Source organism: Girardinichthys multiradiatus, chromosome 14, assembly GCF_021462225.1.
Source record: "Girardinichthys multiradiatus isolate DD_20200921_A chromosome 14, DD_fGirMul_XY1, whole genome shotgun sequence".
NCBI classification, from domain to species: domain Eukaryota; kingdom Metazoa; phylum Chordata; class Actinopteri; order Cyprinodontiformes; family Goodeidae; genus Girardinichthys; species Girardinichthys multiradiatus.
The window spans coordinates 23218609-23241599 of NC_061807.1; the positions used below are offsets into that span (position 1 = coordinate 23218609).

General features: G+C 37.8%; 1 protein-coding gene across 37 annotated transcripts in view; it reads right to left on the reverse strand.

Moving 5' to 3' along the window:
* The window catches only part of LOC124880267 (receptor-type tyrosine-protein phosphatase delta-like), a 622546-nt gene that overhangs the window by 28089 nt on the left and 571466 nt on the right, over positions 1-22991 (reverse strand). For 19 of the 37 annotated variants that reach the window (XM_047385268.1, XM_047385264.1, XM_047385260.1 and 16 more), the window contains 8 exons: positions 21293-21386; positions 18952-19161; positions 16226-16386; positions 12058-12069; positions 9225-9337; positions 5129-5170; positions 4512-4609; positions 1274-1397 (listed from right to left, as the gene is read on the reverse strand). In XM_047385268.1, the coding sequence (XP_047241224.1) occupies positions 1274-1397; positions 4512-4609; positions 5129-5170; positions 9225-9337; positions 12058-12069; positions 16226-16386; positions 18952-19161; positions 21293-21386 (854 nt within the window). The remainder of the gene's footprint in view (positions 1-1273; positions 1398-4511; positions 4610-5128; positions 5171-9224; positions 9338-12057; positions 12070-16225; positions 16387-18951; positions 19162-21292; positions 21387-22991) is intronic. The other 18 variants (XM_047385288.1, XM_047385289.1, XM_047385287.1 and 15 more) reach the window with 3 other exon arrangements.

The window sequence follows — 22991 nt, forward strand, 5'->3', positions numbered from 1 at the left end:
TGTATTTGGATGTTTTTCTCTCCTGGACCAAGTTGTTGCCATTGCTACTACTGTCATTAACTTTGTGTACTTTCTTATCAGAGAATGTGCTCCGGGGCAAAACTCTTAATGGAGCTATTGTTGCAATTAAGTAGGCGTACTCTTCTTATAAACACTACCCATGGCAATAGAAATAATTCCCAGTCCAGTACTTCTGTGTTTAGACTTGTTTCTGTCCTGGACAAAGCCACTGAGTTATTACGGCCAATAACTACATGTAGTACAAGTGTACTACATGTATGGAAAATATTCCCGCTCTAGCGCTTTTGTGAGTTTAGCTCTATTTCTCTCCTGGACCAAACTATTGACTAAGCTATGGCCGTCATTAACTTTGTTTTAAAAGAAAGTATCAGCTGTCCAGAGTTTCTATGTTTAGGATATGTTTCAATTTGGATTAAATTTGACTGTAGGTACCAGGATTTAAATCTATTTTGGTTTTTTAGAATGAACTTTAATGGTTTAAACTGCATGAATTGGTGCTATATAAATAAATAAAATTAGTTAGTTCATTTTTAAAACCGTCATGATAACGTCTAGCCAGATGTATCCACATGCTAATATTGTTGACTTTCCACAACAAGCATAAAGTAATAATGTTTTACACCAAATTTGGTTGTTACTTTGACAAGCTTTCACATATATGAGCATTTTGATGCGTCACTTTTCATGCCATTCATATCCACATTAGATCAGCAGATGCTGTTCTGGTTTCTTGAAGGAGAATCCCATTTCAGAACTTTATTACCACCTTTAAGACCAAATAGGTGTGGAGGTGAATACAATACAAAACACAATTTCTACACTGTGAAGCCAAAAGACATTGAACTGAAAATGTTACTTTTGAGCTGCAACCAAATTTGCAGTAGAGGTTTGTTTATGTAGGTATGTAGGTATTGTAAAATGACATTTCATGTGAAATCTGCATCTTTTTGTTTTGTAGATAAACAAAAATTGTAAAAACATTATTTATTGATGTACAAAACTAGAAATGTAACGTGTACTACAAACATCAATGTCCAGTACCTGCATTTTCTGTAGTCAGAGGCACAAATTCTGCTTTAAAAAGTGTTTTTTGTCTGTAAGCAACCACCACATCTAACCCTGATTCTTATGTATGACTATAATGTAATTTAGCAGTGTATTAGTGAACCTGAGGTCTTACAAACAAGTTTGACAGGCAATCTTTACAATCAATACAGCAGTAAGGAAGGGGAGAAGTAGTTAGGAGGCATACCGTCAATAGCAGAGAGTAGGACTCTGGAGTGATCGTAGGCAATGACGTTGGCGTATCTGTTCTTTGGCTTGTTGACCTCCAGGTTGGAGTGCTCCCAAGTGAACTGCTGACCAGGGTCAATGGACTGGAAGAGAGAAGAGCGTCACGCTGTTACCATGAAAAAATGTTTTTAAACAAGGTGAATAAAAATGATATCAGATAAAAGTGATAGTCAACATGGTGGATGTGTCCAAGTTCTTAAATTCTCCTGTCGGCAACAAAACTGCAAATGGAAGTTTGATCTAATGTTTTTGACTAATGTTTAATTCTGTTCTTAAAAAGTATTCTGGAAATACATGGGGCCATACATTGTTTAATGCATTCAAACACCAGGAGGTGATGATTTATTTTAGGTAAAAGCACTTATAAATATTTCAGCGCAGTATGTCTGATGTTTCAGTTGACCCTAAATCGTATTTTCAACTTGTCCCGGCTCTAGCACATTTGTTGGAGAGCAAAAGGCTGAAAACAAACATTATGTGCCTCTGCTATGCATAATATTTATCTTAGTGCTGCTGTAAGACCATATCAGCTGCACAAAAACAGTGAAGCAGGAAGGCTGTGAAATATTAATGAAATATTACTTTATAGAAAAGTTTCACTAGCCGTGCTAAACACTTCAAGCCCTAAAGCTCCAAAAAGTTACAGATAAGTAATTTCAAGACTAAACCCACAACTGTCAAAGCTTTTTCATTAAAGATTATCTTTGTTTTGTAGAGAAAATAGAAATCGGTAAAATTGAAAAACAAAATTGAGTGGGATATTTTTATGACAAATGACTTCCTGAAACATGGTGACTAAAAAAAGAAAATGTGTCTCTTCTGAACACAGTTATCAAACAATGCCAGCACTCATCTAGCCTTTAAGGCTCCTGGTCAATTTGCCTCTGCTAATTCATGCCCCCATTTCATCTAATCTTGTTATCATTTAATCTCTTCTTACTTCTGTTTTTTTATCCATAAACAAACCATTTCATACACATATACTTAAACTACAGCATATTACTTTATTTATCCTCTTAGTTAAGCATTTTTTTGAATTACATCAATGAATAATGAAACTGAATTATATTCAGTTTCCATTTATTTAGTTTTTTTGGTTCCCCATTAAGGCCAGAAAAATGACATCATGACCCCTGATCAAACCAAAATAACTAAGCAACTTCCTGTTCATAATGTTTAATGGAGTCATATAACCCCATTACACTGTTGGTTATCAAAGCAGGTAAGAAAAATGTCCTCCTGGCAAGTGTGAAAAGTGTTTACTAAATTTGAATATGCGTTTATCAGATTAAATGTAACTTTTGAAAATAACCTTTAAGCGGGTATTATAGCTACTTTTCATTAGGCCCACATTTCTATATTAAAACTAGTTTTTATTGGTCTGATGTAATATTCTGATCATAAATGCTGTGTTTTCTTTAGCTGTTAGCAGAAAATCATAATTAACAGTAAGGACGGCTTAAAGACATCACTCTGTTTAATGTAATGTGTTTCACTTGGTAAACTGAGTTACTAAAAATAAACTTTTCAATAATATTCTAAATTATTTAATAAGACTTTATACTCCTCATGGCATGCCCACACGTGGATATTTAGCAGTACTGAGATTTTCTACTAGTTTTGTTGAAAAGATAAGATTTATAAAAACTCTGCGTGTCATGTTTTCATCTATACTTGATATTCACGGATTAATAAAAACAATGAAGTAGAGGTCTACTTCATGCATGCTGAAAACCACAACAATAACGGAGCAGTTTTTATGGGTTTTTACAGCCTCTGTTTCCATCAAACTGTGAATAGAAGTTCAGCAAGGTATATGAGGGTAGGGATAAACAATGTATAGGAAAACATGAAGTATAACTGTTTTGGTAAAATCTTTAGCCCAGCTCTGCTTTAGCCATGCTCAGGATTGTCTTTCTTTGTAGTTTGATGCAATTAATATTTACACTGTCGCCTCCTACTGGCACAACATAGGTATTACAAAGTTAAAAAAAGGCCCTGTCCAGCTAAACCATTTTGTTTCAGCATCATTCCTCCACACACTGGATCACTGTGGATGTCTTCTTTTAGTCAATATTTCCTGTGCAAATCTAAGCTAAACAAAGATATGGTAAACTCGAGCTCAACATGATGTTCTGTCAAGATATGTTAAACAATATGTTGCACCATTGCTTAACGATATAAAACATTTTATTACATTGTGGTCATAAAATTGCTTTGCACTGCTCTGAAATAAGCAGTATGAAATTGGAATTGAAAGGTACTCAAGCGGCACTAATGATTGGGCAGCTTGGCAGTTTGAGGCCCACAAGGTGACCTCGTAGATTATGGAGGAGCTGAATGATCAGCACAGAAGGGTAGTGGTAATTATTTTTCAAATGCAACCAGACCTTTTTTGCTGATTTTTCTTTAAGGATCAGTGAAAGGCAAAGTGTTTAACCTAACAGCATCATACAGGAATTATTCATTTTGTCACAGAACATTCTAAAAGGTTCTGAATGGTTTTATACCTCTAGTTACTAAAGTTTTATCACAAGATGGATACATAAGACATGCTGGTTTTGCTATTTATGCATCATAATTGTGAGACTTTACCTACTCTTACATTTTTATTTTAAAAAACTGTTGAATTAAAAAAAAAAAACAAAGAACCATGGCACAACTGTGTGAGCTTGAAACTTCTAAAAACACTGCTGCTATTATTTCAGTTTGACAGCTTTAGGACTATGTTTTCATCCAAACATTATCGCAGACACATACTTTTGCCTCTTGATGTTAGAAACGTTTGGCAAAGAGTGGTATCTTAGGCTCACCATGTCTACACAACAACCATTAAAATGCTACCTGTATGTCAACCAGTTGTTCGGGAAGAAGTCCTTTTTTGCCCAACCAGAAGTCCTATTTAGTGCAGCAAATATGCTCAGGTATTATAAACACCATTAGTATTGTACCATCTGCCTTTGATCTGCCTCATGAAGTCATACCAGTGAGCACAATAGCAGCGTCCCAGCTCAGGAAGTTGAATGTGTCCATTAGTATTATTAGTTACACTTGAGTTGAAGCCTGCTCTGAAAAATGATAATTATTCAGATGCACTGAATCTCCAAGTAACTCCAAGAACCACAACAAGTTTTGAGCCTGTCTTATTTCTAGGAAAGTATGTTTTATAAAAAAAAGTTTTTTTTCTTGACACTCACCTCATATTCCTGTGAAAACTTGAGGTTGTCGTTGGCCTTCAGTCGCTCTACGTGATCAGCCAACTCCATGATGGGGATTGGAGGGTGGCTCGCCATACCTGTCACAAAAAATCAAGATGGACTGATCATCGCCTAAGCACAAGCCCCAATTAGCACCGCGTTATTATAAGAGGTGGAGGTGGAAGAGTGGATCTTGTTAGGCTAGTTTGTTTACTCAAAGCAATGACCATGCTAATAAAGAGACACAGAAGCCAATGGGAGGCCATTGAGCACACTTTAGCCCCAGCTCCCTACAGAGAAAGAAAAATGTTATTCACAGAGAACACTGCAGTGGGTAGTTAGCTATGATGGCATGTGCACAGACACAGGCACAGACATCCCCAAAACAAACAAACAAACAAACAAACAAACATCGCACATTGAATGTTAGGCCAGCTGCTGACATCTGCTTTGAGTGATGTCATTTCAAACTCCATCTCCTGCGATGACATCATGTTAAGCGCGTGATGAATTTGATGCAGATATGAATACAAAACTTAGCAGAAACAAAAGGAGGAAAGAACAGAAGCTAAAAACAATTATGGGTCATGTCAAAAGCATAATCGAGAACAACTAACTTGACAAATGGAGGTTACTGGGGTGACTGGGCGCACCTGAACCTGTGGAGGAAATGGTGATGGAATTAACTTTACTACAGACGTCATAGCAATGTGATGACTGTTTTTAATTAACAAACAAAAGGGAGAAAAGAGATAAGAAGTAGCCGATTTTATCTACTCTAAATGGGACATTAGTAACATACAAAACAATACAACACCACTGTGCTATTTTGACAGGGAGATTAGTATAAACACAGAGGTAGACCAGTTTATAGAACAGGGACCTTGTATTGTAGCATTAATCTCAAAGGAAAAGGCTTTGTACCAGATCATAGATCTCAGAGCTAATTTCAGTCGCAGGGACTGCAGATCATTTGGGTCTATTATTGTCATTTTCTTTAAACTAACTGGTAGAGATGCATCGACCAGGCCAAGCCATGTTGATAATGATTTCTGGTTTTGTTTGACTTCTGACCTGCCAGTTCTTTGATTGAGTAAGTAGATTTTAATCCAACAGAAAATGAAGGATTTATGAGATAATCTGACTTTTTTTTTCATTGTAACCATATCTAATGGTCAAGGTATATTTAAGTGATTTGAGGAGTCAAACGGAAGTTTGTCTGACTGACCTTGACTCCTGATGCCAGCCATATCTACTATAATCCTAGCTAGCAAATTGTAAGGCTGTGTTTTGCCTGGCCAATGTTAAAACTGACCGCCTACTTTTTGTGTGTACAACTTTTAAAAACTATACTTTAGGCCATGCACATATATATGCTTTATGTGTGTCAAATGTGGCTTTTCCCTAACAATTGATGTTTTTCCCTTTCCCCTTTTTAATAAAGTTCATTGTCAGAGAGAGGGTGGGCTTCAGCTTACTGTTTGTTTCATCTGACCTGTTTTGCACTCAGGCATCTCTGTATGGGAGAGAGTTGCTCAGAGAGCAGCTGAAAAGCAAGTCATTAACTTTTATAATGTTCAAAATAAAGCACACAAATAAAGTTTAAGAAGGAGAATGTTTCCTGAAAGTTTAATCTGCAAAAAAAAACAAACAAACTGGTACAATAATAAAATATGTTAAAGCCAGCATTATTAACAATTCATATCAAAAACAGAGTAAACATGCTAATGTTAGCCTAGCACTAAAGCAGGCCACTCTACATAAAATTACCATCGGCGAAAGTTGAGTTTATGAAGACTAGATGTATGTGTCATGTCAGATATACTTTTAAAAACAAAAGAATAGCTTTGCTTGTTATAGGTAATATATCATTTTACCAGCTTTCTTAAACCAGCTAACCTGGTATTGGATTAGCATTTTAAAGTGGTCCTGCATAAACTCCAGTTGGGACAACACTTTAAATGCTGCCAAGGAACACTGCAGCATCCAAAATATCATTGATAACCAAGTTGTGTTACAAAGTATTTTACTATGCTTTAAGCAAGTTTAAAGGATATTCATGGCACTGACTCTATTGGCACTAATGACTCTAATATACTATTAGATGATCAGAGATCTCTGATGACCAGGACAAAAAAATGATGTAATGATGCAATGATTTCAAACTAACACTGCAAAACTGATTTCAGATTGCTCTCATTTAAGAAACTAGAACTATATAGTATACATGATATATAGTAAGGATGGTTGTAGAAAAAAACACCAGGAAGAGATGCTCAACAAAGGACAGTTTTGTATTGTGTCTATGACAGAAGAGTAGATGTGCTGTTTTGACTGGCAAGCTGGTCACCAGGTGCTCCATACGACACATTGACATTTCGCACAAGTGGACATTAGCTAATGGAAGCTACGCCATTTTCACAACCACTTATACATCCCTTTGAATGACTGCAAAGGCTGTTTCTACAGCAGTCCACAATTGAAAATCCATTTTGAGTAGAGGACTGACTAGTGGGGGTGGGGGGTTTTCTGACAAGCCATCGTTCAAACATCAAGTGTCCTTAAGATGGAAATGTCCAATGAGAAGGGTGAAGAGGTGAAAAAGAAGGGAAGTGCAGAGAGAGGTGTTCTTATGTAGAAGTGCTTCAGAAAAAAGTTTCCAGTGGTGAGAAGAAAAATATTTGTTTCTTTCTGAGGCGTGAGAGAGCCAAGATACGGGCTGGGCTCTGCGAAGTAAATAAAATAAAATAAAAAAAGGCTTGAGAGGTGAGAAAAATGGTGGAAGGATGACTGAGATCTTTTCCAGGCTGAAGGAAATATACCTCTCTGCTTGTACGAAGCAGTTTGCAATGGTCATAAAATCCTGGAAGAACTTTTATGAATATGCCTATATCAGCATGTTGGTAAAATTCATCCTCTTTATGTGGTAGCTGACCTGAAACACATACTGTTATCAAACATACCGTGTTTGATAACAGTATTTGCAGCCTCTGAACACCTATTCTGAAGAACTCAAACGCAGAGAAATTCAAACTGCAGTAAAATGTGCCATTTTTGGTCCTGGAGAGGGTAATGTGTTCACATTTTGTCACGTTACAACCCTAAATTTAAGTGTATTTAATATGGATTTCTTTTGATACATCAATACAAATTAGTGCAAAATTATTAAGTGCAAGAAAGTTTTACATAGTTTCCAAATTGCTAATGGTTTGTAGAAGCAACCTTTACTGTCATTAAAACTTCAACTATTTTCAGGATATGTTTTCAGTTTTGCACATCTACAGATTGACTTTTTTGCCTGTTTGTCTTTTCAAAAAAGCTCAAGCTCAGTCACATTAGCTGGAGAGCGCCTGTGAACATCAAATTGCTGCTCTTGCACAGGATATGCTTTAATCTAAACTATTCCATTGTAGCTCTGGCTGCAGGTTTGGGGTCGTTGTCCTGCTGGAAGGTGAACCTCCATCTCTTCTCAAGAAAAACATCACCACAGCATGGTGCTGCCACCGCAGTTTTTAACCATGGAGATGGTGTGTTCAGGGTCAAGGTTTACCACGACATACCATTTATCTGGCAATAGCACTTTTTTCACATAATTGCTGTGTCCTAATAACTTCTGGAAAACTACAGATAGGACTTCTTATGACTTTCTGTGAACAATTCACCAATCTTCCCACTTATTCATAAAGCCAGATATGTGGAGGTTGTGTCAAAAGATTCTTCCACCTGAGCTGTGGATCTGTGCAGCTGGTCCAGAGTTCAGCCAACTGGGTGCTTCTCTAATAAATACTCCAGTTAGTTTAGGTGGACGGTCATTTCTTGGTAGCTTTGGAGTTGTGCCATACACTTTTAAATTTAGATGACTGAACAGTTTTCTATCAGATGCTCAAAGCTTGGGACATTGTTTTATAATCTAACCCTGCTTTCTAACTTCCCCACAACTTTATCTCTGACTGTCTGCTGTGTTTCTTGGTCTTCACTTATGTTTCTTCGCAGAACATAGAAATTATACCCAGGTGGAGTCCACTTACTAATCTGGTTGCACTGGATAGAGTTATTTCAAATGGATGTAACATTTTAAAGTTTTTAAAAAAACCATTATCATTTTCCTCCCACATTACATTATGCTCTTTTTGTGTTGGTTAATGACATAAAATCTTAACATATATGGAAGTTTGTAATTGTAACATGACAAAATGAGAAAAAAGCTTAAGGGGTAATGATACTGCAAAAAACACAAATGGGTTTCCTCATCCCTCATTCCATCTCTTGGCTTTCACACGGAGAGAAACACACAACCATGATTATTTTCATTTTTCCCCTCACCTCCTGCAGTGCAGGTCTGTACTCTTCTGGGTGAGCATGACAAGCTGTGACGACCTGCACAACCCAGATGCAGACGAAGATGACATATGCCACGGAAGTGTCAAGCCTGCATTTTTGCCTCCTTATTTTCTACAATGAGGCGTCTCCAGAGACCAATGTCAGTATTGACCCCCTTTGCCTTTTTCAGAGCACCTGTCCACAGCCTCCTGTACAAAGCACTCTCTTGTTCAGTGTCAATCGAACAGAAAAGGTGATGAGGGAATTTAAAATAGGGCAGAAATATTTGGTTTTATTCCTTTGAAGAAAGCAATCGGTGGAATTCAAACCATTTTCCCAAGATGCACATTCAGGTTTTTTTTTGTAGTGCAACACTTGATTTGGAATACTTACCAGGTGTTTGGAAGTTAAGACGTCGAAGCTCAACTGGATCAGTCGGATGATGAAGAGGCATTTCTTTGCTGTTTGGAAGGCTACCTTTTCTGGCTTCGGTTTCTGCTCTTTTTCTGCAGAATATGAAACAAATTCAAATTATCCCATGCAAGAAAACAGACACTTTTTTGTTGTTGTATAACCCTTAAAATGTGCCTTGTTGTCCCATGAATAATGAGGGGAAATATGTAATTAAGGAGCTGACAGGACTAGATTCTCTCGGCACACAAGACTACGGGGGATAGTCTGAGTAACATCTTTTCATTGTATAATGGCTTGCAGTACAATAGCCTTTAGCTGGGTAATTCTGCCTTTAGTAAAGCTTAATGTTCACATTTCAGTGATAGTGTCAGGTCGTGCATTCAGCTTTTAAGTAAATTGGAAGTCGGAACTTGATATGCATTATACTGAACCCGAGGTTTGTTAATGTACATACTCTTAATTATACAGCATGGTGCAAAACCAGTCCTCATTTATATATACATTGCCTGCAAAAAGCTGGGCTTTCTTTTTAATCATTTAAAATAGTCTTCAGTTAATCTGCAGGATTTCTGAAGGACTTTCAGAGTTTTTATTTGGACTTCAGCTACTTTTTCTTTCATTTTTAGCATGATGTCCATTGTGTGTTTTAAATGAAGAAAGTGGAAAAGTGGAGGATAAAGAAGTCAGCCAGTGAGTCATTTTCTATACTGCTTCTTCCACAGTGGGTCACGGGGAAGCTGATGCCTATCTCCAGGAGTCTATGGGTGGGAGGCGGGGTACACCCTGGACAGGTCGCCAGTCCACCGCAGGCAACACAGACACACACAGGACAAACAACCATGCACACACTCATTCATACCTAAGGGCAATGTAGAGAGACCAATCAACCTAACAGTTCTTGGACTGTGGGAGGAAGCCAGAGTACCCAGGGAGAATCCGCGTATGCACAGGGAGAACATACAAACTCCATGCAGAAAGACCCCCGGCCGGGAGCCGAACCCAGGACCTACTTGCTGCAAGGCAGCAGTGGTACCAACTGCCCCACCGTGAAGCTGGATAAAGAGGTATCAGTCCTTTTAGAAAAAGAAACTAACTAGACTAAATAAACAATATAAGAGAACAAATCCAGCAAAGAGCACACACTAAGAGATGCAGCACATTATCCTTTAGTTGATCATCTCATCCACAATATGACAATTTTTCATCTAACAGCTCTTTGAGAATCAATCATTTAGCTCGAAAACATCATATTTTAATGTGGATTCTGGGAACCTCTTGCACTGGTCTTTTTTTGGCTGCGAAAATGTAGTAAACAAATCAAGATGTCATATTTTCTTCCTTTCTTGAACTTAACTTTAACTGTATTTTATTTTGTTTAGTTTTATGAGATTCTAAGGAAGTTTACCTTTGCTTTGTTCCATTGCAATTCTTTATTTGGTGGTGTTGTCTATTCTTCCAGTTAGATGTCATAGTAAGTGAAATGTAAGGATCCTACAACCCGATTCATGATGCACAAATCATTTCCATCCATCCATCCATCCATCCATCCATCCATCCATCTTCTAAAACCCGTTTATCCCTACAGGATTGTGGTGATGCTGGTGACCATCTCTAGTGGTCATTGGGCGAGAGGGGTGGTACACCCTGGACAGGTCACCAGTCTGTCGCAGGGAAAGGCAGAGACACAGAACTCACTCGCACATTCTCAGACCTGAAGGCAGTTTCAATAACTAATTAATCATACCTTGGAGGAAGTCTTAAGTACCAGAATAGGACCCATGCATGCAGTGAGGTTTAACTAAGGACCTTCTAACTGCAAGGCGACAGTGCTGAAAACTGTACCACCATGCAACCAGGTCTAAGATTTCTATGATAAAAATCTACCACTTTATAATGCTTAACCAAGCAAATGAACAACTACAACAATGGCAGAGTTAAAAGCTCTTTGTGAATCCCCTTATGGACGCTCAAATCTCTTGACATATCACCTTCTGTATGTGTAGAATGTTAAATAACAGACTCGAGTTAAAAACATATTTTGTGTAGGTATGGACCACTTACTGGTATAAAAGCATATCAAAGTTTTGAAAGGTCAAAGGTCTAAAAATCGCCATGGGTTTTCCATTACACTATTCAAATAGTCTTCCTATGTCATATTATGCCAACGAAATTGCTGGAGCAACAGATGTTTCTCCAGTTGTTTGAAGTGTTGAGTATTGCAGCATTGTCCCAATCTCCTGCCTGTTGCCTGCATACTGCTGGTCAGCTGGCTCAAAGAAGGCTACTACATTCTTCCGTCACTCACAAGAAAGACAAACAGATTTAGCTTGTTTTAAATATTTCTGGCTGCAACAAAAAAAGAAAGGCAGCAAAAAATTGTGTGGAAACTAAGTAAGAACCACCATTTTAAAACTACAGTTGGTAAAGTAAAAGTGGCATGTCTGTTAAGCAGCTGAGTGCAGGCACCACTAAGTATATGTATCAGGATCAAAATAGTAAACAAATGTTATAGGCAAGATTCTTATTACTGTAATATGCAATATTCTGGATTATTTTATTTATTATTATTACACTCTAGACAACATGAAACTATTATGTTTTTGCTCAAAGTCATCATACGGTGAAAATCTCATCCCTGCCCATGCACAGTTATGTGCCTTTTTTCTTGTTTCTGTTAAAACATGTGCTGCTACCTATGTACAACATGCCTGTGTTGAAGGGGAGAGATGTGTTTGTATATATTCATTAGTGAAATGCAAAAGAAAACACCAAATAATGATGTTTTTTTTTTTTCAACTTCTGTCACTCTTACCTGTCTGGTTTGCTGCTCCATGGGTCAGCAAAGAAAAGAAATGGCAACACAACATTAGGAAGTGAGACCTTTAAGTTTCAATATTACTGAGAATTCCAGACACTAAATCAAAAGGAGCAAAATAGAAGGAATGAATCCACAGCAGCTTACTTTTTGCTGTGTGTGCAAGATTAGTGATGCTTCAATTCAGAGGACTATGTTCAATTATACAGCCTTGAGGTTCTTTGTTTCAAACACTACAGATTCCCAGGTGCAACCAAGATTCGTACAGTGTATCTCTGCTATTTCAAGTTGTTTCAGCTGATTGCTTCTTGTTCAAGCATAAAAGTCATCTCCTGACTGCTAATTGGTGTGTCTGTCTGATTTTGTCCTGAACTGTATTATAGATTTATTAAATCCAGAAAGATGCACACTAAGTATTTATGGATTTAGTATTTTTAAATAAAAACAAAACATGGGATCATTGACTTTACTGAAATGTGTGTGATGGAGCATGTCATTGTGTTTCTGGATGACTTTACATTTTCTGGTTTTAAATTCAGACAAGACAGAAGTTTTCATCTTTGGACCTGAGTCATTGAAAAAGGAACTGCTTAGTCAATCAGTTAATCTGCAAAGCATTAGATTGACCTCCGTAATAAATTAAAACTTTTTTTTCTTTTTTTTTTGACGAGCACATGTCATTTAAAGCACACACTACACAGGTTTCTAGGATTTGCTTCTTCCACCACCAGAGTATTGCCAAAATTAGAAATATGGTGTTTAGTTACTTCAAGGCTGGACTATTGAAATTTTTACTATTAGAAAGTCCACTGCAGTTAAAAGCCTTCAGCTGATCCAAAATGTAGCAAAAGATCTGATGAAAATTAAAAAGAGATCATATTTATCTTATTTTAGCTTCCCTTCAGTGGCTCCTTGTTAAATCCAGAATCAAATTGAAAATTATCCTCCTCACATATAAAGCCCTTAATGATTTAGCTACATCATACATCAGAGATCTGATTGTTCCATATGTTCCTAAAAGAGCACTTTGTTCTCAGACTGTGGGTTTACTGGTGGTTCCTAGAGTCTCTAGAAGAAGAATGGGAGGCAGATCCTTTATTTATTAGGCTCCTCTCCAGTGGAACCAGCTCCCAGTTTTAGTCCCTGAGGCACCCTATCTACTTTTTTTAAGCTTAAAACTTTACTCTTTGATAAAGCTTATAGTTAGAGTGGCTTAGGTTATCCTGAACTATCTCTGTAGTTATGCTGGTGGAGGATATAATAACCACTTTTCCTCACTCTGCTGAATTCTCCTACTACTCTCCAATTTTGCGTTATTTGCTGTAATTTCAGCTTTTAACTTCATTTTCTGGTTCTTTTTGTCCCCTTCATAAAAGCAACATCTGGCCTGGCGTTCTGTTTGAAGGGGGGCATGGGCTAACTTTTTACTTTTCTTGCTTCTGTGCTATTTTGTGAATGTGTGAGTGTCTTCTCAAAACACCCAGTTTGTCATGGCAGAAGAGCACTCAAACTGAGCCCGGTTCTGCTTGAGGTTTCTTCCTGAGAAAGGGGAATTTTGATTTCTACTTTTGCTTTTTGAATGCTGGAAGTTACTGAATCTATGCAATCTGCTTGGAAATACTTGTAAATGTTCCCCTACCAATCAATAACCAGCTTGGTTATTAATGTTTAAATCTGCTTGACACAAACAAATGCTAAAGAAAAAGACAGATACATCTCCAAAAATTAGGATGTCTTTAATGTGATTTATTTTAGTAATTAAACGCAAAAGGTGAGACCCACATATTTTCTAGATTCAATACAGAAAGATATAATTTAGACATTTATTCTGTTTTGGGTAATTTCAATCCTAATGAAAATCCAGAAATTTAGAATATGACATAAGAGTATTAAAATTGCATTTTTGTACACATCTTATGTTATTGGCTTGTTAAGGCTCATAAAATCATGAGGAAGACTGCTGAGTTAACATTTGTCCAGCTGACACCCTCCTCTACCAGGGTAACCAACAAAAGGTCATTGCTGAAGAAGCTGTCTGTTCACAGAGTGCCCTATTCAAGCATATTGATGGAAAGTTGAGTGGAAGGAAAAGCTGTGGGGAAAAAATGTAAATCACTGCAGCCTTAAGATCGTAAAGCAGAGCCGAAGTATTGAGTGTGTAATATGTACAGTATGTGGTAACCTTTTCAGCAAGCCAATATGTGATAATTAATAAATCTTTTTATTGACCTAGTGTAAAATTGAAAGATTAGGTTTTCATTAACTGTTAGCCATAATCATCAAAATTGCCACTTTGCAACTGCTCTTCATGGGTTTCGCCTTTTGAATTGAAAAGCTGAAATAAACAAATATATCTAATTTATTGAGATACAACTTTACTTATGCCTTTATTTGACCCTTTTAATTCAAAGCCAACTTTGGGGAAAATTTATGATGAGCACATTTTGACTAATAGATGTTTTTTCTTGTTGCTTTGTTTTCAGCATTGACACATGGACGAGATTGTGAACAATGCAAAAGCGTAAATGTGTGCAGGTGCATGTCCTGGCAGAACAGGAGGATAGGGGAGAATGTACCGTAAGGTCAAAAAGAGGATCTGTTGCCCAGATTCCCCAGTGGGATGGATAGTGCTGAAAGGGGGGGCGGGGGAGCCTAGACCCCAGGGTCCTTCTGAAAGCTTCGCACACATGCAGTGACAGGCAGCAGATAGTCAAAGCTTTTCCCTCCTACGCTTGACTGATGAACACTGACATTACAGGCTCAGAAGATCACTAGGGGGTTCCGGTAAAAAAAAAAAAAGAGGGACATTTTAATTTTCATTCAGATTCAGTGGGAAGTGCATTACAGCAGTGTTTGCTACAGTTTAAAGAGTTTGTGAGTGTGTAGAGGGATGTATGTGATTAACTTTCAGCCAGCAGATGTGTCTGTTTGCAGTACTGTGGACGCCTGAGCTTTGATGGCTTGACAGTTCGGGTAGCTGCATGTGTGGAATTAGTCATGTTAGAATTAATGTAAGTTACTGAGAGTGAAGGTCCCACTTAGTCCAAGTATCAATGCTCCTCAGGCTGTCAGGTAAAATCACATTTACTGCTTCTGCATTTCATCATTGAAATCTGTTTGTGTCAATGTTTTAGTTTATTTTGCGCTAAATTATTACAGGTCATACAGCACCCTTCACAATCATTAGCAACCCTGGTTAAGATGCGTAAAAGACTTAAAATAATATATCTTTCATTGCAGTAGTATAATTTCGGACTTTTTTTTAAATCAAACCTTTAATTTGAGGAAATTTATGTAATGGGGAACAAAATCTAACAATTATTGTCAACCCTAATAAGTCATAAAATAAAAGTTACTGAGGCATTTTTCATAAATCATATTCTTCTTGATCGAGGTGTTTAGGAGCTCATTACCTCATGGATTAGCATTGATTTTCTGTTTCCCTATTTCTGTTATAAACTTTTCAAAATAGGAACCACAGGAGAACATGCCGTTTTTAGTAACTCAGATGGGTGTTGATCTTAATTATTCAGAAAATGGCTGCGAGAAAATAGCTGCTTACCCAAATGTCGTCATATTAACAGTCAGAGCAATACTTAAAAGTTTAATAATTAAAAGTGCCCAGTACAACCATTAGATGGCAAAAATTCAAATCCTAATTTGGCCAACCAATAATAAAAGCCAAAGCACAATTAATAGTGTATAAAGTACGTAAATTTTCAGAAATTCGGTTTTTTTTTTCATTTTATTTTATATAAAGTCATAAAAAAAATAAAGCCTTGAAACTTTTTTTTCCCATACTTAATCAGACTAGGAAAATTATCAAATTCTAAGAACCCTGTAGACATCTTGAGTTTTCAAAACTCTTTAACTGGATCTGCATTCTTTAATCAGATAATTGAGTCCAGGTGGGGCCTAAATGAAAACAAAAAAAGTCTATGTGAACACCTCATGCCCTCTAAGCATGGTAGACAATCTTAATGGTTTTGTACACATCCTTAACTTTAAATGCAACAACCACATCAGGTTTGCCTTGCATCTACCCCTCCATCCCATACAGCTGGAGATGTTTACATAAGGCTACTAAGATTGTAGGGGGTGGAACAGGGTAGTGTTTCTATCTGCGATGGATTATTTTGAGTTTCTTATGTGCTGATTTCCCCACCTCTTATAAAGAAGGATGGCAATAACGATGCATATGATGAAGACAACTGCCAGCACGGGCCCCACCACCCAGATGAGGCCTTCCTCCTCATCCATGATTGGTTGGGGATTGAGGTCTGCTGAAACAACTGGGTCAGAGTACGGGCTGGTGGCATACATGATCTGAGAAGGAAAAATCAAAGCATTGGTCCATATTAAGAAGAAACAGGTACACTTTTTGCTTTTTTAATAACCTGACAGATCTTCTGTACGGAGCCCGCGAGGGGAATTTTTCTTTTGCGTTCGCTCGCAATACCTTTGCCTCCACACCCAATACTTTTGCATTCCCACGCTATCCTTTAGCGTTCTCACGCAATAGTCTTTGCGTTACCTCGCAATACTGTGTGGGAGACCCGTTTTTGAGATGTATTAAGTTTTATTTTGAAATCGGCCTTAAATAAAACGATCTTCAATCAGACTTAAAGACAGTTATTATCCACAAGCTGTCAAACTGCTGAACTCTGGACCATAATACTTCACGAAACCACATCTGTGGTACTTTACTTTCTTATTACTGCTGCATTATGTGTACTTTTTTTGCATGCCACTTTTGTTTTTATAGTGAGTTGAACGGTTCTTGTTATCCTAAGCATTTAATCGCATTGTTGAGTGCGTGTTAACCTGCATATGACAAATAAACCATATCAATACCATATCAGTGCTGTTTGTTTTGTGAGCAGTTTGTCAAATGTGCTGCTGTTCCAAAATGCACAGCTTTCTAAAGGTGATTAACAACTTTTGCGAGCGAACGCAAAAGTATTGCGTGGGGACGCAAAAGAAAAAAAAATCCCCCATGTCCCCTTGTGGGCTCCATACTTCTGCTCCATGAATTACCTATCTAATCTATCTATTTGTAATGCAGTTCAAATTTAAAGCTAATTCAAAGTTTTCTTCTGAGTAATTTTTTCACAGGGGCTGTTTGACCGATCACAATTATCTGAGTATCTTTCTTCTAAAGGAAAGAGCTGATTGAACTATTTCATATTCAAGCTAGAGGTAAAATGTTCTTGAGGGAAGAAAATGTATATGTTAGTGGGCAAATTAGAGATTTGCATCTGTCGTTATCTACCTGAACTCTGGGTTAGTGAAGAGAGTACAAGGAAAAGCTGTAAATCCTGGAGCTCATCAAATCCATCATCTTGCCTGTAGCTGCCTATCATGCTGCCTTCTGCTCTTTCGTCCACACTGACACACACACACACACACATTCATACACTGGCTGCAGCAGCGGAGATAAGGTGGACCACACGTAGGATGCAATTAAAGAGGAGCTCGGTTATCGTGGTGTTCCTGCGATCGGCTAAAGTCTTGAGGGGGTTTCTCTCCCTAAAGCGTCCAGGGTCAGCTTCTTGGACCCATTCCTACTACTGCTGCTTTAAGTTTTCAAGCCAAAGCTGCACAAGCACTCAGAGTAACACATGTCCAGAGGCAGACTGCGACCTTTGGCCGAGATGAAGTGGATTTGACCCTTTTTCTAACAGTTTTTAGAACAAAATAAGAAATCAGGGAGAGAACTTGAGCTGTAAGATTACAGTGCCCTGCAATGATATTCACAATCAACCTTTTAGCATTTTTTTTACAACCATGGACTTCGATGTATGTTAGTCTATCCTGTAAATCCTGACAAACAAAAATCAGTGAATAACTGTGAAGTGGAAGGAAAATGACACAAGGATTTAAATTATTTCCTAACAAAACTCTGAAAAGTGGGGTTATGGATTAGTAGTCAGTTTACCTGAGTCCTACTGGAAGGTGAACCTCTACCCTAGTCTCAAGTGTCTTAGAGCCTCCAACAGGTTTTCTTACATGATTGCCCTGTATTCAACTGTATCCCTCTTCCCCCCAAACTATGACCAGCTTCCCTGTCCATGCTGAACAGAAGAACTCCCACAACATGATGTTGCCACTACCGTGTTTCACCATAGGGAGGTTGTGTTCAGAATGATGTGCATTGTTAGTTTTCTGTCACATATTAGTGGTTTGCATGAAGTACAAAAGGTTTGGTTTTGGTCTCATCTGACCAGAGCACCTTCTTCACATGTTTGCTGTGTATCCTTTACAGCTTTAGGAAAACAGGACGTCTTTTGACTTTCTTTCAACAATAGCGTTCGTTTTGCGACTTCTCAGATAAGGCCTGTTTTTGAAGGGCATAACTAGACGTTTTCCTGTCAACAGACATTTCCACCTGAACGGTGTATCTCTACAGCACCATGGGCCTCTCTATCTGATTAATGCTCCCCTTGCCAAGCTTATAAGTTTAGGTAAACAGCCATGTGTTCTCTATTAAACCTGTAAGGCCTTCACAGAACAGCTGGATTCATACTGAGAATAAATGACACACAAGTGGACTCTGTTGACTAGTTAGTTGACTTCTTAAGGCAATTGGTCACATTGGTTTTTAAGGGGTATCAAAGTAAAGGGGGAAGAATACAAATGCACATTTTCTGAGTTTTATTTGTAAAAGAAATTGAAAAATATGTATCATTTTCCTTCCATTTAATCACAAAACGTTTTGTTGGACTATGACATAAAATCCCAACAAAAGACATTGAGGTTTGTGGTTAAAAAGGGACAAAATATGAAAACAGTTCAAAAGGTTTGTTTTTTGATGGAAAGCATTGTAACTTAAGCATAAAGAACAAAACTAAAATGATAAAATAAGGAAAAAAAACTGAGAAGCAAACATACATTTTCAGACATCTCCAGCACGGCGAGCACGAAGAATATGTATTCTTGGCCGTTGTGGAGTTGCTTGTTTTCAAAGTCGCCGTAGATCTTTCCATCTCCTAGGGTGAACTCTTTGGGCAGGTCTTTGAAGTGTGCAGCTATATAGGCTTTGGGCTCGACATGCCTCTGGAAGCGAAGGCCTCTGCTCGTTCGGTTTATCTCCTTCAGCAGCTACAGTGAGGAGTGAAAAAAAGACAGTTGATAACACACGTAAGACAAATCCCACATTCGCTGAATCTGACTATCTCTTTTTATTGCTGAGCTGTAAATGCTGATTGCAAAAAAGGCAGAACATGATGAAAGATCAATGACCGTTTTTATTTCTTTTCTTTTTTTGAGTTTGTTTGACGGCAAAAGATTGAGAGATTAAAAGATTGTGTGGATTTCCATCATTTAAAGCAACTGAGGATTATCCATCAGCTTCAAACAGTGAGAAACAGACTGAATTAATTCAAAACTTATATCGCTCTGTTGATACAATCAAAGGCTTTTTTTCTGTCTAAATCTATCAACAAGTAGAATCTGGGGAGAATTAGCAGTGTTTGATAAGTGCACTGTAATTTATTTTCCACTCATTTTCTGCAGAAAATTAATCTTACACTAACAAAGAGAAGGAAAGTTACCCTTCATGCAAGTCTGTGTCTTTAAATTCGAATTTCCTCCTACAAAGCATGGATGATAATTATGCTAATTGAGACCAGTTAGCTGTTTCTATGTCTGAATGCTTATGTCGTGTGTGTGTGGCTGCCATTCACATTGCAGAGTGTGTGTCCTCGGTTGTTGTGTGCTTTGTTTTGGCTGCGGGGCTGTTGGTGCTGCCCGATAATGTCTTCAATCATCTCTCCTGTCAACACGGCTAAATCTAGCTGCCCTTGGGAAAAGTTGTGAAAAGGTGAGTGCCAGTATTGACAAACAAATAAATTCTGACGGAGGGGGTGACTTTTGGGGCCATCGGTCAAGGCTACAGACACAGGCCTGCGGGCGTACGCCGTAAAGGCATCGCTGGATGAGACCCCCCCCCCCCCGTGTTTTCTTTAATTCATCTGGACATCTATGTGATATAATGTGGTGTTTATATCATAAAAATAAATATCAAAGGTCTTACTGTGTTTGTCAGACTCTGACACACACAGAAATGGACCAACCTCTTAGTAGTTTTTAATTTTAAAGGGAAATTATCAGCATATTGTAGAGGCAGAAAATTGATAAAACATATCTTTTTTTTAAATAACCCAGCTTTCCTTTGTCTTTCAAAGCAGATAAGTAACTTTAAAATGCATACAAAAAGAACCTTTGTAGCTACAGCCCTGTGGAGTGATGACATGGTTTATGTAACTTCAGAGAGAAAATGCCTTTTGTTCTAAGCAGAAAACTGATTCTTTTCTCAACAAGAAAAGACTTCCCCAATGCAAGACAGAAAAGGACTCCGTAAGTACTTATACTTTCCCCAAAGATTATCTAAGCAAAAAAAGTGAGTGAGCTTTGTAAAAGTAAATCGGTGAAAGTCTCTATTTTTGAAACACTTTTCGCCTCAGGATTAGGCTAAACTTTCGGCTTCAAGGGAAAAAAGGCTGATGAACAAGGACACGACACCGCAGACAGAGCATTGAGGAGACCCTGGGTGTTGCTTGAGAGCAGAATGTTTCTCAGGTAGGAAAATGTGTTGTATTACTGTATTATTACTTCAGATATGGAAAGGAATATAATTTCTGTCAAACAGGTCAGAAGACAAATGAAAAGTAAAATGAATTGTATATGCCCATAAAGTATAATAATCCAACCTGAAATCTAAATGTGTAGTTATAAAAGCTTTCATTTGCTCACACATTTAGTTGTGAATGCAACAAGCTGATGCTTCAGAATTACCCAACTTTGGGTGTGCAACTCTAAATATAAAGGTTGTCGAGTGGTTTCTGCGCTAGTTTTGCCTGGAACGAGAAGAGCCGTTAAGGCCTGATGCAGCTCTTCCAGTAATTACTGCAGACACAAAGAGGAGGAGGAGAAGGTGGGGATGGGATGGCAGTTTTCAGTGCAATTGATGGCTACTTCATGTTCTCATTTCCATATGAACAGTGCTCTCTGGAGCTATTTGCGTCAATCAGAAAGACTCATCACCCATCTCTCCTGCCCTCTTACCTATCTCGACTTATTTATTCCTGTTTTGAGAAACAAAATATGTGCTTGTTGCACATAACTTTGTACACTGAGATATAAGGTGACTGGTAACTGGATGCTACAAATACATCTTGAATTTAAAAAAATTCCTTCAAGTCAGCGCAACAAGACAATCTTTGGAACGTACCTCCTCCAGATTCATCTCATCAGGACTGTCCCAGGGATTGTAAAACTTCCCTGTGCGCTGCTTCTTCAGAGGTACAACCACAATGTAATAACCCCTGGAAAATACGAAGTAAAATGTAAGTCAACGAGAACAAACACAGTTTATGCTATGGAAAAAATGTAATCTGCAATTACTCATTTCTGTCTGGCTGAGCATGCTCAGAATACTTTGCCAGTATGATCAACTTCACTTATGTCCCCAGTGGATTTATTACAAGACAAGTAAAAGGCCTCTTTGAAGGAAAAAAAGATGCAGAAGTAAATGTTTTTTGTCTCATCATCAAAGTGGCAACAAACCTGTCCAACTTGAGCTCTCCTGGTGGGGCATCACACCAGCTAGCTTTAGCCAGCAAGGCCGTGTAGTAGGCAAATACAAAGAAAAAATTGGCTTAAGCTGTAGCATGAGACCCAGCAGGCCATTAAGAACCAACGGCATCAAAAAAAAAACAAAAAAACAACAGACAGATGTTAGAAGACTTTATGCGCAATCTAACATGGTCCCTGGCCTTCTGACAACCATGGGCTTTGTTGAATGGCTGTAAGAGACTACTGGGCTTAGAGGAGTCCGCTTAAATGAGTTGGGTTGCTAGAGTATGTAATGATTGAGGTGAAGAATATATTAGCCTGAAAAGCAGGGAGGAATAATAATATTTTAAGAAAAAGAAATCCTCCCTGACAAGGTAAGATATCATAATTGGTTGTGCATTCCCCATTCAAAGAGCGCCAGTGGGAAGCAGGGTATACCAAGGTTTTCAAAAGTTTCAGTTTCAAAATGGGTAAAATATTTCATCATACCATTCTTATGGTTTAAAATCCTTCAGATGTCAGACAAACTACTTTGAGTTGTGTCTGACATCTGTGTGTCTGCACACTGCCTTCCAGCTGGCTGAAATATTTTTTTTTTACCCCTCACCTCACTTACAAGAAGAAAAAATGTGTCTGGAAAAATTTCAAGTGGTATTTTTAAATCGAATGGGTCGACTCTCCTACTTGCCCATGCCTGGAGGGATATAGTTATCAGTAATTTGTGGTGAGTGACAGGAGACAAATCCCCTTCTTAATGTAGCTAGCATGCCAATATCTTAAAAAAAGCCTAAACCTAGGTGAAGCCAAATTACATATTACTCCAAACTGGCAACTAAAAAGAGAAAGGTAATTTTGAGGGGGCATTCTAAGGCGGTCAACATTTAGTTTTTTCTTTACACAATTACAGTATTTTGGAACATTTGCAATAATTCAGCTAAATTCAAGAAAGGCTTGCAAAACAAGTTGATGGAGATTTTCATGAAGTCAGTTTGAAGAAACAGAAATAATGACTGGACAGTTGAGCTAACAGCTAGTTCAAATACGTACAGTTTCTAAAATTTCTGCCATCTTAAAATACACAACAACAAAATAAAGTATTGAAAGTGCTGAATAGTTACCAACAACAGTGTGGATTATCACCTTGCTTTTTAATGTTTAATTATGAATAAATATTTTAAAATAAATGAAATTGTTACTCTTTTCATTGTATCTTATAACATTTCATTCTTTTAATCTCCGCTCTGGAAATGTCCCCAGATTTAAGAAATCTGGTCACCTTATTGAACATCATACATTAGTAGAGCATTACACGTTAGCGGAGTCCGTCAATTGGGTATCAGCACATTATATTGTCT